The 14,133-nt window shown below is 36.8% G+C and overlaps 1 protein-coding gene across 16 annotated transcripts in view; it reads left to right on the top strand.

The window, feature by feature from the left end:
• Window positions 1-14,133, top strand: part of RAPGEF6 (Rap guanine nucleotide exchange factor 6) — a 227,803-nt gene that overhangs the window by 200,675 nt on the left and 12,995 nt on the right. For 10 of the 16 annotated variants that reach the window (XM_073355612.2, XM_073355616.2, XM_073355615.2 and 7 more), the window contains 4 exons: window positions 2,310-2,501; window positions 5,621-5,755; window positions 7,522-7,635; window positions 13,371-13,599. In XM_073355612.2, the coding sequence (XP_073211713.1) occupies window positions 2,310-2,501; window positions 5,621-5,755; window positions 7,522-7,635; window positions 13,371-13,599 (670 nt within the window). The remainder of the gene's footprint in view (window positions 1-2,309; window positions 2,502-5,620; window positions 5,756-7,521; window positions 7,636-13,370; window positions 13,600-14,133) is intronic. The other 6 variants (XM_073355611.2, XM_073355614.2, XM_073355609.2 and 3 more) reach the window with 1 other exon arrangement.

The raw sequence follows: 14,133 nt of genomic DNA, 5'->3' as shown, positions 1-14,133 counted from the left end.
TACACAGTGGCGTAACCTACTATGGCCCTAATTTAGCAAGGTACATAAACGTGTACCTAATTCATTTAGTCCCACTCCAGTCAATGGGATTAGTCCTGTGCTTAAATTTACACTCATGTTAAAGTGTCTTCCTGAGCTGGGGCACATATATATATGTGGATTCACATGTGGATAAGGGTTTCTGAAGAGACAGATTCAGAAATGCACAAACACACTGCTTCTTAGCAAGGTGGATTGAATTAAATCAAGGTGATTTAAATCACTGATTTTAATCATGATTTAAATCAGTGTATTAAACATTGATTTAAATAATCGATTTAATCTGTTTTCACCTTTATACTTTGCTGTTATTTTCCTAAAGAGAGGTTGATTATCGGTGATTGGTAACCACTAAAATATGTTAATTTGCAACTCACTATAGCCTTTGCCTGAAACTTGGTACTTTTTTTCCTAACCAAGAGAAAACACTATACACATTTCTTTAAGCAATTAGCTATTCAGATTCTTAATTTTTACATTTTTAAATTTGTTAGAAAATGGTGAATGATGCATTTTTTATTTACTGGAGGGTTAATTTTTTTACTTATGATTTGTGTCAGGCTCTAGATGAATGGAATGTGGAATTCAATTAAATTCATAAAACAGCATTTTCAAGTTTTTTATTAACACTACTTTAATGTTCAGGCTTCATAAGAAAAGTAAATTTATAACATGAGTTTTGCATTTAAAACTGATATATTAAACAAAGAAAGTATTATCAGTAGTTAGTGAATTGAACTGATTGTTTCTGGTCAACTGGTCCTTAAAGTTTTTAAAACTAGTAGATGTCATCTTCTCACAATTACAGTTTTAAATTCATGGTCTGGAAGAGGAAAACATGCTTTCCTGATTTTTCAGCTCCCAGTCGGTTTAACTGTGAATGAACTAGTCATTAAACCAGGTCCATCATGTGAACTGGGGACCCAACCCATCCATGTCCCTTTATTTATGCAAATGTTGCAGATGTTATGGGGTGGAGCAGTATTATTTTCCCCTTTTCCCTTTGCTTTCAGCATCAACACATTGAACTGAACTAGCTGAATAAACTGAAATGAAGAAAATATTCTCTCTGCACCTGCAAAAGAGTCTGATTCTGTCAAAAGCTGTTTCTGTCAAAACACTTCAACTATCTTGTTCCAGGTGCATAGCTAGTGACTTCCACCAGTTCAGTGGTTTAACTTTCTTTAAAAGTTTGGCAGCAAACGTGCTGCTTGAGTATTATTATTTTTATTTAATTTAAATTATGTTAACAGATCATAGTTTAGACATTAGCGTAAGTTATTATAACTTAAAATTAATTTATACAGTTCTTTTTTAAGATCTGTCCCAGCTGTCCTGATTGATTGATTGATAGATTGATTTAACAAAACTGGGCATTTGTCCCGTTTGCTCTTGCCAACTGATCATCAGTTGGCAAGAGCAAACGGGACAAATACACAGTTTTGTCAAAAAGGTAGGATGCAACCCCTAGTGGGGTGCAGAGGAACATAGTGGGTGGGGTGGGAATTGGCAACGCCAGCCCCACATGGGAGGGAGAGCAGCCCAGGCTGGGTCAGCCCCACACAGGAGAGAGAGCTCAGGAAAGTGGCTTGGGCCCATGCCGGCCCCGCACATGGAGGACAGGGGGACCAGACAGGCCCCATATGGTATCTCATTTTCCCTTTGGGAAAATACGGTCACCTTACTTCTCTGGAACTGCCCAGGATATAAATACTTGGTCACCTGGAAGGGCATCGCCTTCTCACATGCACCTCATCCAGCCACTTTCTGTTCCTCCCTGCTCTGTCCAGGTTAACTTTTTAATTCCTTCCCCTCTGCCACCAGTTGTAGAGGGAGCTTCCTATAGGGGAAGCTATCTCTTTTCTTCCAGCAAGCTGGACAAAGGATGCACTGCGTACAGTTACAGTGAGGACACTTTCTGTATAGTTGCGAAGTTCATGCTTTTCAATGTTGTAATTTTGCACTGAAATCTAAAGTATGTTATTTGTGGAATTCAGTTATAATGGGAATAAATCAAATAATTTCTCATTGCATTGTATGCCTACATAACAATTCGAAAGAGCTTTAGGAATATTTTAAACTTGTTTTTATGTATTTGCCTCTGAAATCTAACAAGACTGGAGTGCCTTGAATAGATATTATCTGTTATAGTATAGACTGCTGTTTAAAAGGCTGTTATTGTCTGGTCAATCATTTTCTTCAATATCGCTATCATAAATCTTGCAAATTAGAGTGCAAAGTTACTAATGTTCCATTTTTCACCATAACAGTGACCAAGAATTTAAATGAGAGAAGAGGCGCAAAATCCTCAGAAATGTCACCAATACCTATGAGGTCAGTTGGTCAAACCACAAAAGCCCATCTGCATCAACAAAACAGAATGAGCCAAGTTCTCCAAGTTCCAGCTGTTAATTTGTACCCTATTAGAAAAAAAGGACCGGCTAAGGACCATGTCACGTTCAGTGAGTATCTGCAATTTGTATTTCCAGTATTCAAAGTAGAGTAAATTTGTGTGGTTAGTAAGTTTGAGAGGGGGAGAGGGATTGGATTCCAAACCAACCAAATATTTATTATGGAAGCATTGCAATCAGCTCAATAGTTCAAGGTTTCATTTACCCTTTTCATTTACATGTCTCACTCATTTCCATTTAATTATGTAAAAGAAAGCATAATGTTTATCCCACAAGAAAGAGCAAAACATACCTTAAATTATTTGCACAACTAAGTTTCTAATACCTTTTTAGTTCTTAATGTATCTAATTACAAATCCCATTGTATGTAAAGATACTTTCTTGCTTTAGTTTCATAGGCCTCTTCTATAACATATATGTTAGCAAGAAAATAACCATTGCCTCAGAGAGTGCTATTTGAAAAAGTAGAACTAGTTCAGTTTCTGAACCAGGCTAATTAAAGTGAATACAAACCTACCATCATAACCGGGCAGATAGCAGGTGATTTAGCATTGTGCCTAAAAGTATATATTTATTCTTCTGCATGGAAATCTTACAAACCAAGTAGAATTACATTCCTTTTTGCTTTCATGACATAATGAATATAATACATTTTAGTGAGTGTAATCACAGACTTAAATCACAGGAAATTTAATATTTCAATCTGGAGTACCACTGTAATGGCATTATGGTCAAACAGAACAACATATGTTTTAGTGTTATTAGTAACTCTTAGTAAGCATCAAATAATATTTTATTTGTGTTTTCTGTTATCTAAATTTACCAATGTCTGAGGCTCTCAGGGTTATATATTAAAATGCTGCTAAATAATATCCCTTTGACCTATTTCAATCTCTGAAATGTCTGGTGTTTGTTTTTTGTTTAAGTCTTCATGACTTTGAATGATACATAATATTTTAAAACTAAAACAATTTTAAATGACATATTAAATTATTCCATAAAACATTGAATAAAGTTAGTGAATAGCGTAAAACAATTCTGCAGTGGATTGTGCATCAATTTCCACTTCAGAACTCAAAGAAGACATCAGGAAAGTTAGTTCAACTTCACAAAAGTTGTTTTCCCCTTATCCTTACTGTTATTTCAAACATGGACATAGGAAGTTAGAAAACAAATCTATCTTTAAATTGGCCAACAGAAATTGATTCCTCTCAAATTGTTTTGTCCATGATTGCTTGAAGATGCAGGTTCTGTCAGGCACACAGATTTTAGCACTGCAATGTCAGTGAAATACAAAACACTAAACCCTTTATCGCACGTCCTGACTCACTGCCTCTCAGCTTCTTAACCAGCACTATGGCACATCAAATGTTTTTGCCACATCTTACATATCTTTCTGTAAAATCTAAATCCAAAGGAATAAAGTAAAGTGTGTTAAAGGATGTCTTTCAGGGAATGTACCTTTTTATAGTAAGCTTATTTTCCATCTTCTTATTATTCCCTCTCCTAGTTGTAGGAAGTAGAGTAGATGGTGGATAGCTTGAATTGATAGCTGTTAAATTTTATTCATCCACCATATCATTTGAAGTCCTCCAGCTGAACAGACTCAACCTGGTATTGGAGCTTGACTGCCAGAACTATGTGGGTCTGTTTTCACTTACTCTTACCTCCTTTATGAAAGGAGTTTAGGACACCTGTTGAACTACTGGATCTCAGGCTATAACAAACCCTCATTAGTCAGATCCTTCTTTAACCAGTTTTTTAAACCTGACACTTCATCTCTGCATATTTGGATGCTTACCACATGATATGATTACTAACAACAGATGAAATACGTTGGTGAAATAGAAGTACAATACTTGACTTAGTCTGTAATACCCCCTAAGCTTCAGGAAAGATAATCTTTCTGAGGAAGAAGCTGTTTGGGGAATAAATCTCTCCTCCGTGCGCTCATGGAATTTAGTAAGAATGATTTCCAGGCCCAGCCAAATTTCTTCTGAATTCTGCGGGGTGTGAAGGCCAAATATTTGTCCTTCCTCAGGCTTATGTGGTACAAAGGGCAGTACTGGTCTTTTACTGAAAACAACTTTTAATTTATCCATTCTTTTATCGGTTTATATTGATGATAAAGAGCAGCCTCGTTTTCTTATGTCATGAGCAATAAAAATACTACAGCAATTGAAACATCAAGTCACTGCACAAATACTGAATTTTAATTTTCAAATAAATATGGGGCTAAAATTTTAATGGTTGGCATGTAATCACCTCTTTTGTGCACACAGATGACTTTTTAGCACTTACATGTCTATTTTCATACATAATAACCTGACTTATATGTGGAATAGTGGTAATTTTCCAGGCACATAGTCATGCAATTGCAGTGCATTTTTCTGTGCAGACCTCAGGCCGCCTCCTTTAAAAATCTAGCCTCAGAGTGTTCTCTATTAAAAATGGCATATGATTCTGCTTTAATCTACTCAAGTGTCTGTGCAATTTGAGGTATTCCTAAAGCTTAATTCGTGGTGTGACTGCGAAGATGTCTTATTTCTCTCCTGGATGTTTGAAAAGTTCAGTGTTTCACTAACATTGTATCGGGAACTTAACTGAATGTTTAACTGTAGTATACTACACAGGACTTACTAGTGGAGAATGGGAAAAGCCAATTTCTATGTTTTGCTTCAACTACGTTCTCTATATGCTTTTATTTTTTTGGTTTTTAGTATGAATGTAGAGCTAAGAACAGGTGCTGGATTGACAGCCATGGATACAAAGTTCTTTATCTCTTCCCCATGCCATCATAACAGTGTATTGGGAGGAGATTTCAGGCTTCATAGCTTATTCGGTCCTTAATCTTTCTGCTAAGGCTTTCTAACAGGGTGTCAATTGTGATAGTTCCTATTGCCACCTAAAAGCCACTAAACTCATTTGAGATGGACCACTGAGCAATCATCAGATAGCAATATCTTTTGACCACTTCTGACCTGAGTTAAATTTGAAGTGTCAACTTACTACTGCATTACTAATCTCCTTAAGTAATCCAACGCCTCTTTCTGTTCATGCTTTTACACTAGCCGTTGTGCAGCCTCACCCTTCATTGTAATTAAAACAGATATCAAACATATTACCTTGAAAGTAGAACAGTACAAAGTAATTTTCTGTCATCTTCATAGGTACGGGTTCTCCTCAGAAGTCACTCAGTTTGTCTGAGGAAGTAAATAGTAAGAAACAAACAGAAGATAGTATATCTATGGCATCCTCTTTGCATTCCAGTCCTCCTGCTTCTCCTCAGGGCTCTCCACACAAAGGTAGGAGTATATGCTTCTATACTCTACTCAGGCTTCCATCTTAGGAACTCAGTATTTTGTTATACTATAAAGGTTGTTATGGATTTATCATTTATTTAAGTGATTCTGTGAGTATAGCAACTTTATGTCAAGAGTAACATTAGAAATAAGAGTGTTTTTATAGTAAGAGTGTTTTAATATATTTCTGTGCAAATTAATATACAATACACAATTTTCCCATTACAGTATGTACATTTTTGAGACTTAAGTCTGAAATTAGACGTTGTTAAAATTTTGAAAAGCACGTAAGTCCTGTTTTCAAACGTGAGTTAAGCACTTAGGAGCCAAAGTCTCATTGACAATCTATGTGATAAAGGCTCCTGAGTACCTGAATTACGTTCACAAATGGGATTTAGGTGCCTAAGTAATTTAGGATAACATTTTCAAAAATGTCTCTGTCTGAGCACTGCTTTTGGTGAATTTAGTGTATGCATGTCGTGAGCACTACACTGTTAAATTAATCTTATACCTGGGACATTCTATCTCTCTTGAATCTTTTTCCTAATCATACTGTAAGTCTTTGTTTTACTACCTTTAATGTGTTTTTATTATTAAAATTGGTTTTGCAAAAAACATTAAATACTTTTTTCCTCCATCCATCAAAAATCATTCTAACCAAACCCTGAATTTTTGCTGAACTACTGTGCAGACATGCAGTGACAGGAGATGCAGGTGCAATGCCAGATAGAATTCAGGATCTTGGTGAAAACTTTGTTACTTACAAAGGTGTATTGGGAAATAAGTAATGCATCCTGCTGAATCCTGGGTCTCACCATTTACATTTTTGTGTTTGTATGCTGGGTTTTTCTTGCTATCATGATGATCTGTGAGTCCACTTATTTTTAAACCCTTTGCCTTGAAGGACCTACATCACAATATTCACTAGTCACCTTTGGATGGGATTCCTTTGGAAGCCAGTTAACATCATGCTTACTAGTCTGCCAGAGTGGTCACTGCTGAATAGTGTAAGGCATTTGTCCCACCTTCCTTCATCCTGAACTATTGTCTCTGAATTACTGACAACCCTGAGAATGAGGGATTGGACTGGGAACCGTGCATGGCAATTTATTGTTCATCTTACACTTCTCAGCAGGTGATCGTGCTTGGGAAGATCTCATGAGAATTTGCTTCTGGCACCACATGACACTATTTCTTTTAGGAGGGGGTCATTGGTTTTTGTTTTATCATCATAATACACATTTAAAATAAGTGTCTGTATGGCCTTACTATTGAATCCTGCTGTCAGTTCTTATTCTGATGAGGTTTTCAAGCATTACTTTTAATTGTATGTTTCTATAAACGTGTGATTTCCATTAACTTTCATGTGGTTTCATGAGAATCATGTTTCGTTTCTTCTGGATGATTTCATTAGTTTGACTTCCTTTTATCATGTAGGATTTTTTGTTTGTTTTGAGGGGGGGGAGGGTTAGCACCAGCTTGTTTTGATCAAGGTAGTCTATATCCCATCTTGTATGTTGTACTAACATTCATTACTGAATTAAAATTAAAAATATACTTCACAAATAACTGAAATATCCCATCTCAGTCCTAAACTTCAGTTAGCTCTTCCATTGCAGGTTCTATTCTCTTTTATTCTCTGAGCTGTACCCAAAGGAGTCCTTATGCAGGATTTAAGAAAAAAGCCTTTATTAGGTTAAAATCAAAATGTTAACTTTGCTGTCAGAAATTTTGTTATTTACAAAGATTTGTACGTTGTTTCTTTGTAGTTGGTAACATCCAGAGGTCTGATAACTGCGGTCAAATGAATCTCTCTGGTTCCTCCTCATCACTTGCCAGTGAAACCAGCAACAAGAACAGTGGGCAGCGCAGCTATGGAATAGGTGGGATTTATTTACAAAAGAAAATTCAGGAGATCACTGGCAGAACAACACATGGTTCTGGCAGTAGTGAAAAGAAAGAAAGTGAGGATGATAGAGACAAGGCAGAAGTTGAGAATAAGCACAGAAAAAGAATGAGATCCCCATTTGGAAGACATAGGGAAAGAAGTTTCTCCAGGGAGAGAGCAGCTTTGACAAGTAAAAAGGAGGCCGATCACATTCAAGCTACAGAAGGAAATGAAAAACTAAAGGACATAGACAGTGATGCCCTAAGTACAAGTAGCCATGGCAACAGTAATACGCTTGTCTGGTTCTGTCCACAATTGAGGCCCAAGAGGAGGAAGACTATATGATGTACTTTCTCCATTTTATATCAGGCATTTAAATGGTATCAATATTGTACATATGCATTTATTCATGTTAAAGTATGTGTGTATATATATTTTAGTTTCTAACAAATACCCCTCCACCTAATCTTTTTACGGGCAGTTCTTCACCTGAGACTGGCCTTAGAAATCATTTAAAATATTTGAATTAGTGTACTTTAGTGCTAAGGTTAGAAATTCTATGTAAACATACAATCCTTATTTATTTGCATTACCCAGTAAATTTTAGTTTCTCGAAATCTGCAGAAATATTAAAATCTGTAACATTATTTAGACTTTAAAAATACTCAATATTTCTGCAAACTCCTGCAAATATTGCTTGATAAAAGCAGCCACTGTGTCATGCTGCCTTATGTTTCTGTCAGATATACTTTAGTGTTCCTTATTGGTGACAGTGTAGTAATCTTGATTGCCCAAGAATGTACATTATGATATAAATTAATCCCTTCCTATTCCCAGCTTTGACTTCTATTTTTTTTTTTAAAAGCATGGTATCTCCTACTGGTCTGTGTTTTACCAAGCTAAACTCCCAAGCCAGGCTCAGGTTATTATATTTACAGTTAGTATATATGTGTACACACATTATTATTTATTTTTCAGATAGCGCAGGTCTGTTTCACAACAACTACAATAACTCGTTTGTAAAACTATTTGACATTCTTAGATGAAGAGTGGGTAGTGTTTGTTATAATGGTCTAATGGTTTAATTTCAAGAGTCAGCATCTGGGATAAAAGGTCTCTTAAAAGTTATACATGTGTGTCGGTTGGCTTTTCATTAAGAGGAAAAAGTAATAAAGATGCTTAAATATTTAAATTCATGAAAGACATAAACAGAAGAAATTTAGAAATATATTGTGTTGCATATCAATATACTGAAAAGTAAAGAAATTGAGTTTAATCTAAAATGCCAATCTTAAATACATTTATTTACTCTAAAGTTACAGTTATGCTCATGTTTATCAAACTAGAGTATCTGTTTCAAAGTTTAATTTGTGTGCCCAAGCTTCAAAAACTGTAAAAATAATCGGTAAATATATTTGAGTTATACAGCATGGCCATTGCCTCCAAATGTCAGGTTATTTGATCAATGTTATCTTGGTATACATGGCATCAGTCGTCATGCTGAGTCATACATGTCACTAAAATTGCTTTCGTATAGATGCATCTGTTCAGATTTTTCTCTAATTCTGAAGTAAATGTTTCACTGTCCAGTACAAAAGCACACCATGTAGATTTTTACTTAAAGTTGAAGTGAGAAACTGTTGATTCATGCTAGTACAACTGGGAAAGAATCTTGAAGAACAGTGCATCAGCTGCAAGCTTTGCATGGTCTCCTGTGAAGAAATTAGATAGTGATTTGATTAATTTACCAGGAGGCTAAGTGAAGTCTCTGTTCTCAAATGTCCCACTGTCCTCATCAAATGAAGGGTCAAGTCTTATGTGCATGTATGTGTTTGTACTCACAATATAACATACCAACTCTAATATTTAGTAAACATTATCTGTCTCAGTGCAGGCAGGGGAAACTGCTCAAGTCTAGCTTGAAATAGAGTGGACTTTGTCTAGTCACCCTGTTGGAACCCTCAAGCAGGATGAAAATCTAAATATTAAAAGAAGGTAGAAGCCTTAGTCTAAGGCATGCTTCCCCCAATCAAAGCATGACCCACAAATGGTAGGGGAGACAGTTATCTTAAACAAAATGTTTAAAGAAAGCAGATTTGTAAGACACCTGCTCATTAGTTAATTTTGCTTCTGCTTCTGTTTTACCTCTATTTTAATTCCAAAAAAAGGTGATCATAGTTGGACAGAAAAACAAGAGCTGACCCGACTCACGACAAGAGGCCACTACTTTCTGCAAATCAACTCATAGACCAAATCAACCCAATTATTAATGTAAACAAAAAACTTCAGCGATCCAGCCAAATTTCCACTGACAGCTTATAATTTTTTATGAAAAAGAGCTTAGAGGGATCATAAAACCAATTGCCATAATTTTCTTCTAACAGAGTTTAAGTTCAGAACGAGAGAACAATTTAACTGTGACAGACAGTGCAAATGATATGCTATTGAAAATGCATTCTGTTCTGTACTCAGAGGGAAAGCACAGAAAAGCTGCAGGAGGCCAACCAGTAAAACTGCTATCACTAGTACAAGATATCATCTGCTAGCAAAACCCTAATAATATTGCAACATATGTTACTTCATTTTAAATAGATTTCAGAGTATGTTGGTTACTACGTAAGGTAACTGAGCTGATGTATTAGAAATAGTTCCACTCAGAACCAAAGTTTGTTTTTGACATCCTGTCCTTTCAGTACCTTTTTTTATTTTTGCTCATACATGTCTCAAAGAACAATATGTCAGTCATTAAATGCCAGGCAAGTATCCATATCTCTTATATAACTAAAGTCGAGGCATGTAGGGTCCTTGTTTGGTAGGTAATGGACTTTTCTGTCACTTGTTTTCAAAAACAATGCACCAGCTCAAGGGAGTGTATTCAGTTTGTTTGAATTTTACAGTGCACCTAACAGCAAAATTGGTTGGAGTGGAAAAAGAAACTTCTGTGTATTTCACAGTAGTGTTCAAACTCTTTGTTTGAAATCTACCTACAGTAAAGGAAGCAAACAGGGGCCTAATGAAAGCTGGTGTGATTGACTTCAGGTCTGAATCTGATTCAGTGAGTCTAGAGCTATAGTACAATCCCAAAACCCACTGATAGACAAATTTACTAGAAATGACAATTTCGTAACACAACAAATGACAACTTTTGGTAGTCCATCTCTTAATTTTGGTAGCCCACATAAACTTCAATGCAAAAATTATGCATGTTACCAAAGCTAGGGAGGAATGATTTGGACCACTCTATTGTCTGTCGTCTTCTTCCTTCTCCTAATTTGTCTCAATCCATTCCTCCCCTCCCCCCAACCTCTTTTGAATCTTTTCCTGTATTTTCCCTTTCTACTCCAGTTCAGGTTGGCAGATAACGATACAGAATTACTAGCAGTCCTTCACTATGCTAGTTCAGCTGTAGTGCTTGCTGTGATTGAAACACTCACCATCCTAGTCATTTTACTCTCAGCACATATTTGTTAAGCACTTCCATGGAGAAGCATTAGGCTACACTCCAGCTTCCAGCATTGATCGTCAAAAACTTTATGGGGCTCCCATTACACACCGATGAGGTTCAGCTTGCACTTCAGGACCACTGACTTAAGCCAAAAATTAGCCTTAGAGTAAAAAATTAAGTACTTATATGTCCATTTACCCCTGTTTTCATCAGAGTTGGGAAGCTAAAAAATTAGAGCCCATTTACCTAAAATTGATATATTCCCTGAGCTGTTTTTGAAAGGGATGTTAAATTCTCAATGTGTTAAATTTAAAAACAAAAAAGGAGCTCTAATTTGAAGTCTAGCTGTTACAGGTGATTTGTGCAACTCTTACCATATCTTGGACTATGCTATTTAGGGATAAATATTGTTATGTGTCCCATAAATCAGCCTCAGCATATGTAAACTCTTTTATGAGACTATTTGATTCAATAGGGACCCACAAACACAGGTCTTCAGAAACAAAGTACATCGTGTTTGTGCTCCAACATCAGGATAATTTTTTAATCCACATTTCACACATGGCATAACAGTACTCTGGCATTGAACTGGTAGAGCTGACTTTTAGTTACTGTATAAAATCACATGAAAAAACATTTGTAACTCTAGCAACCCTGGTATTAAAATACAAGGCAGCATCTTAGCTGCTTGATGCAGGTTTTTATATTTATATTTTTCACGTAGCATCCAGAGTCGGGATTGCCAGCGATAAGAGGTGAAAGATTAGGTTTAAACTTGTTTGAAGTCCAATCACATCCTGACAAGAAAGGAGTGTTCTGTTGCCTCTTGGAAAAAGCAATTTGGTGCATATGGGATTTTTCTAACTTGACAGCCTTCCATGTTGCCACTTGGTTTCTGCAGCAGTGCAGAGTGGGTAGTGAATTAGATTCCTCCACTGAATGCAGCTGTGGCTATTCCTCCTAAATTGTCAAGGCCTGGGGTAGAATTAAAATCTACAATGAACATAAGAAAATTAGCAGGAAAAGAAATATAACAATTTCTGATTACATTTACTTTAGTTAATATTATTACATTTGTTTGTACTAGAGTAGCATCTAGGAACCCAAATCAAGGATTAGGGCACCATTGTTCTAGGCGCTGCACAGACAAATAACTAAGAGGACAGTCCCTGCCCCCAGAGAGCTGGCAGTTTAGGTGTCGAACAGAATATAAGAAGTTGACAGAACAGACATACAGGGTGTGTGTGTGAAAACCTTTAAAAAATCTCCCCTAGAGCTATTAATCTCTTATTTTCCCTCCCAAGCTGTAGAAGAAAAGACTTGGTTGGTTTATAGGGGTTGTATTGTTTATGTATGTGTGAGAGAGAGAAAAAAGAACACATTGAGAGTGACCCCAAGCAGAAGAAAAAAAAGTTGTGCATTTTGTTCTGAAAGTGGTGAGCTTACCGTGGGAGTGCGTTACACAGTGCAGGTCCAGCTGCTGTAAAATTTCTACCTCCCATACTTGTGAGCTGCCCACTTGAGTTTCATGATTCATAATGAGGTAAATAAGAAAAGTGAGATGGAGCATATGTCTTATCCTTCAGTGTTTGTAAATTTTGGCAATGATCAGAATACCCTCATTACACCACATGTCTACACTTGCAAGTGAAGGCGTGATTTCTGACACGGGTAGGCATACCTGTGCTAGCTTATGTTTAACGTGTACTCTGGTTGCTAGCCCGTTTTGAAGCCCGCCACCACGTTTGGTGTTTTGCAAACAATGTTCTGACGTCTAAACTATTATTATTGCCTATACTAGCTAGATTAAAGCTGTGCTACAGACATGCCTTTGCTTGCAGTGGAGACACCCCCCATTTTCTTTTGAATTTCATGCACAATAGGTGGTACAGGAAGATTGGGGGAAATACATTGTCTCACTAGCCAAGGTTGTTTATAATTGTGGCTGAGTGGTTGTTGCACTGAAGTAACCTGACACACCAGCCTGGGGCAATTTGTTGCCATTGCTGATTATATGTAATGTTAAGTTAACCTCTTGGTTTAAGTGGGTCTTGGCTGTAAGTACCAGCTGATTTTGGTATTAGCACGTTGTACTGATAAATCCTGATTCCTCTTATGAAAGGTAGTGGCATAAAACCTACAGAGAAATAGGCATGAGGGAGAGGGATCTTTCTGAATAGCTTTACTGAAATATTTTTAGTGCTTTAATGTGGTGGTGAATAAATAGATTTCCCCTTCTCTTTTTGATGTGTTTTCCTATTTGCTGCATGTCTTATCTCATTTAGGCTATGCCCTCATACCGTCCACTAAATCTGATAACTTCTCAGACTCCAGCCACAGTGAGATCTCATCGCGGTCCAGCATCGTGAGTAACTGCTCTGCCGACTCAATGTCTGCAGCCCTACAGGATGAGAGATGTTTGCCTCAGTCTCTTATTGGGATGGATTCAGCAGGAGCAGCAGAAAGAAAAGAAGTTCCTCAACCATTGGCTGAGTATAGCCAGCCTAGCATTGGGTGAGAAGTGTTTGTGCTGTGGTACTTGGCTGACTGACGTAAGGAAAAGGAGCAAAATGCTTTAGTCAAGGCACAGTTAAGGGTTATGCTGTAATTATTATTATTAACTTGTTGACAGCAATCAGTGTGCTTGCTGTTTTAAAATGTAGGGGAAGACAGTTTTTTGCGCACAAGGAGTTTGCAGTATAATTTAGATAGACGAGCTTCTCTGCATCAGCAGGTTTTGGATGGATGTCTCTTGCAGGAAAATGCAAATACACTGAGAGCTTGAAGGATATTTAACAAATTCCTTGCTGTACAGTGCTGAGGAAGGCAGCTGAATGAGAACAGCATGCTAGCAGTTGTCGCTGGTTATCAGTAATATCAGTCACTTCAATACTTTAATCTTTAATATGTAACCCAAACATTTTGTAAGTTGTTTTTATGATTGTTGAGGCTGATTAGAAACTAGTTTCCCATCTTTTGCCTCCTAAGGTTCCCATACCAGACAGTTTGTTGCCTTCTTAGTAAGATGGCTGCCACCAGTAGCTCATT

Source organism: Lepidochelys kempii, chromosome 8, assembly GCF_965140285.1.
Source record: "Lepidochelys kempii isolate rLepKem1 chromosome 8, rLepKem1.hap1, whole genome shotgun sequence".
Lineage (NCBI taxonomy): Eukaryota > Metazoa > Chordata > Testudines > Cheloniidae > Lepidochelys > Lepidochelys kempii.
Note: the sequence above shows the minus strand (reverse complement) of the source record. Positions and strands in the feature narration are given on the sequence as shown.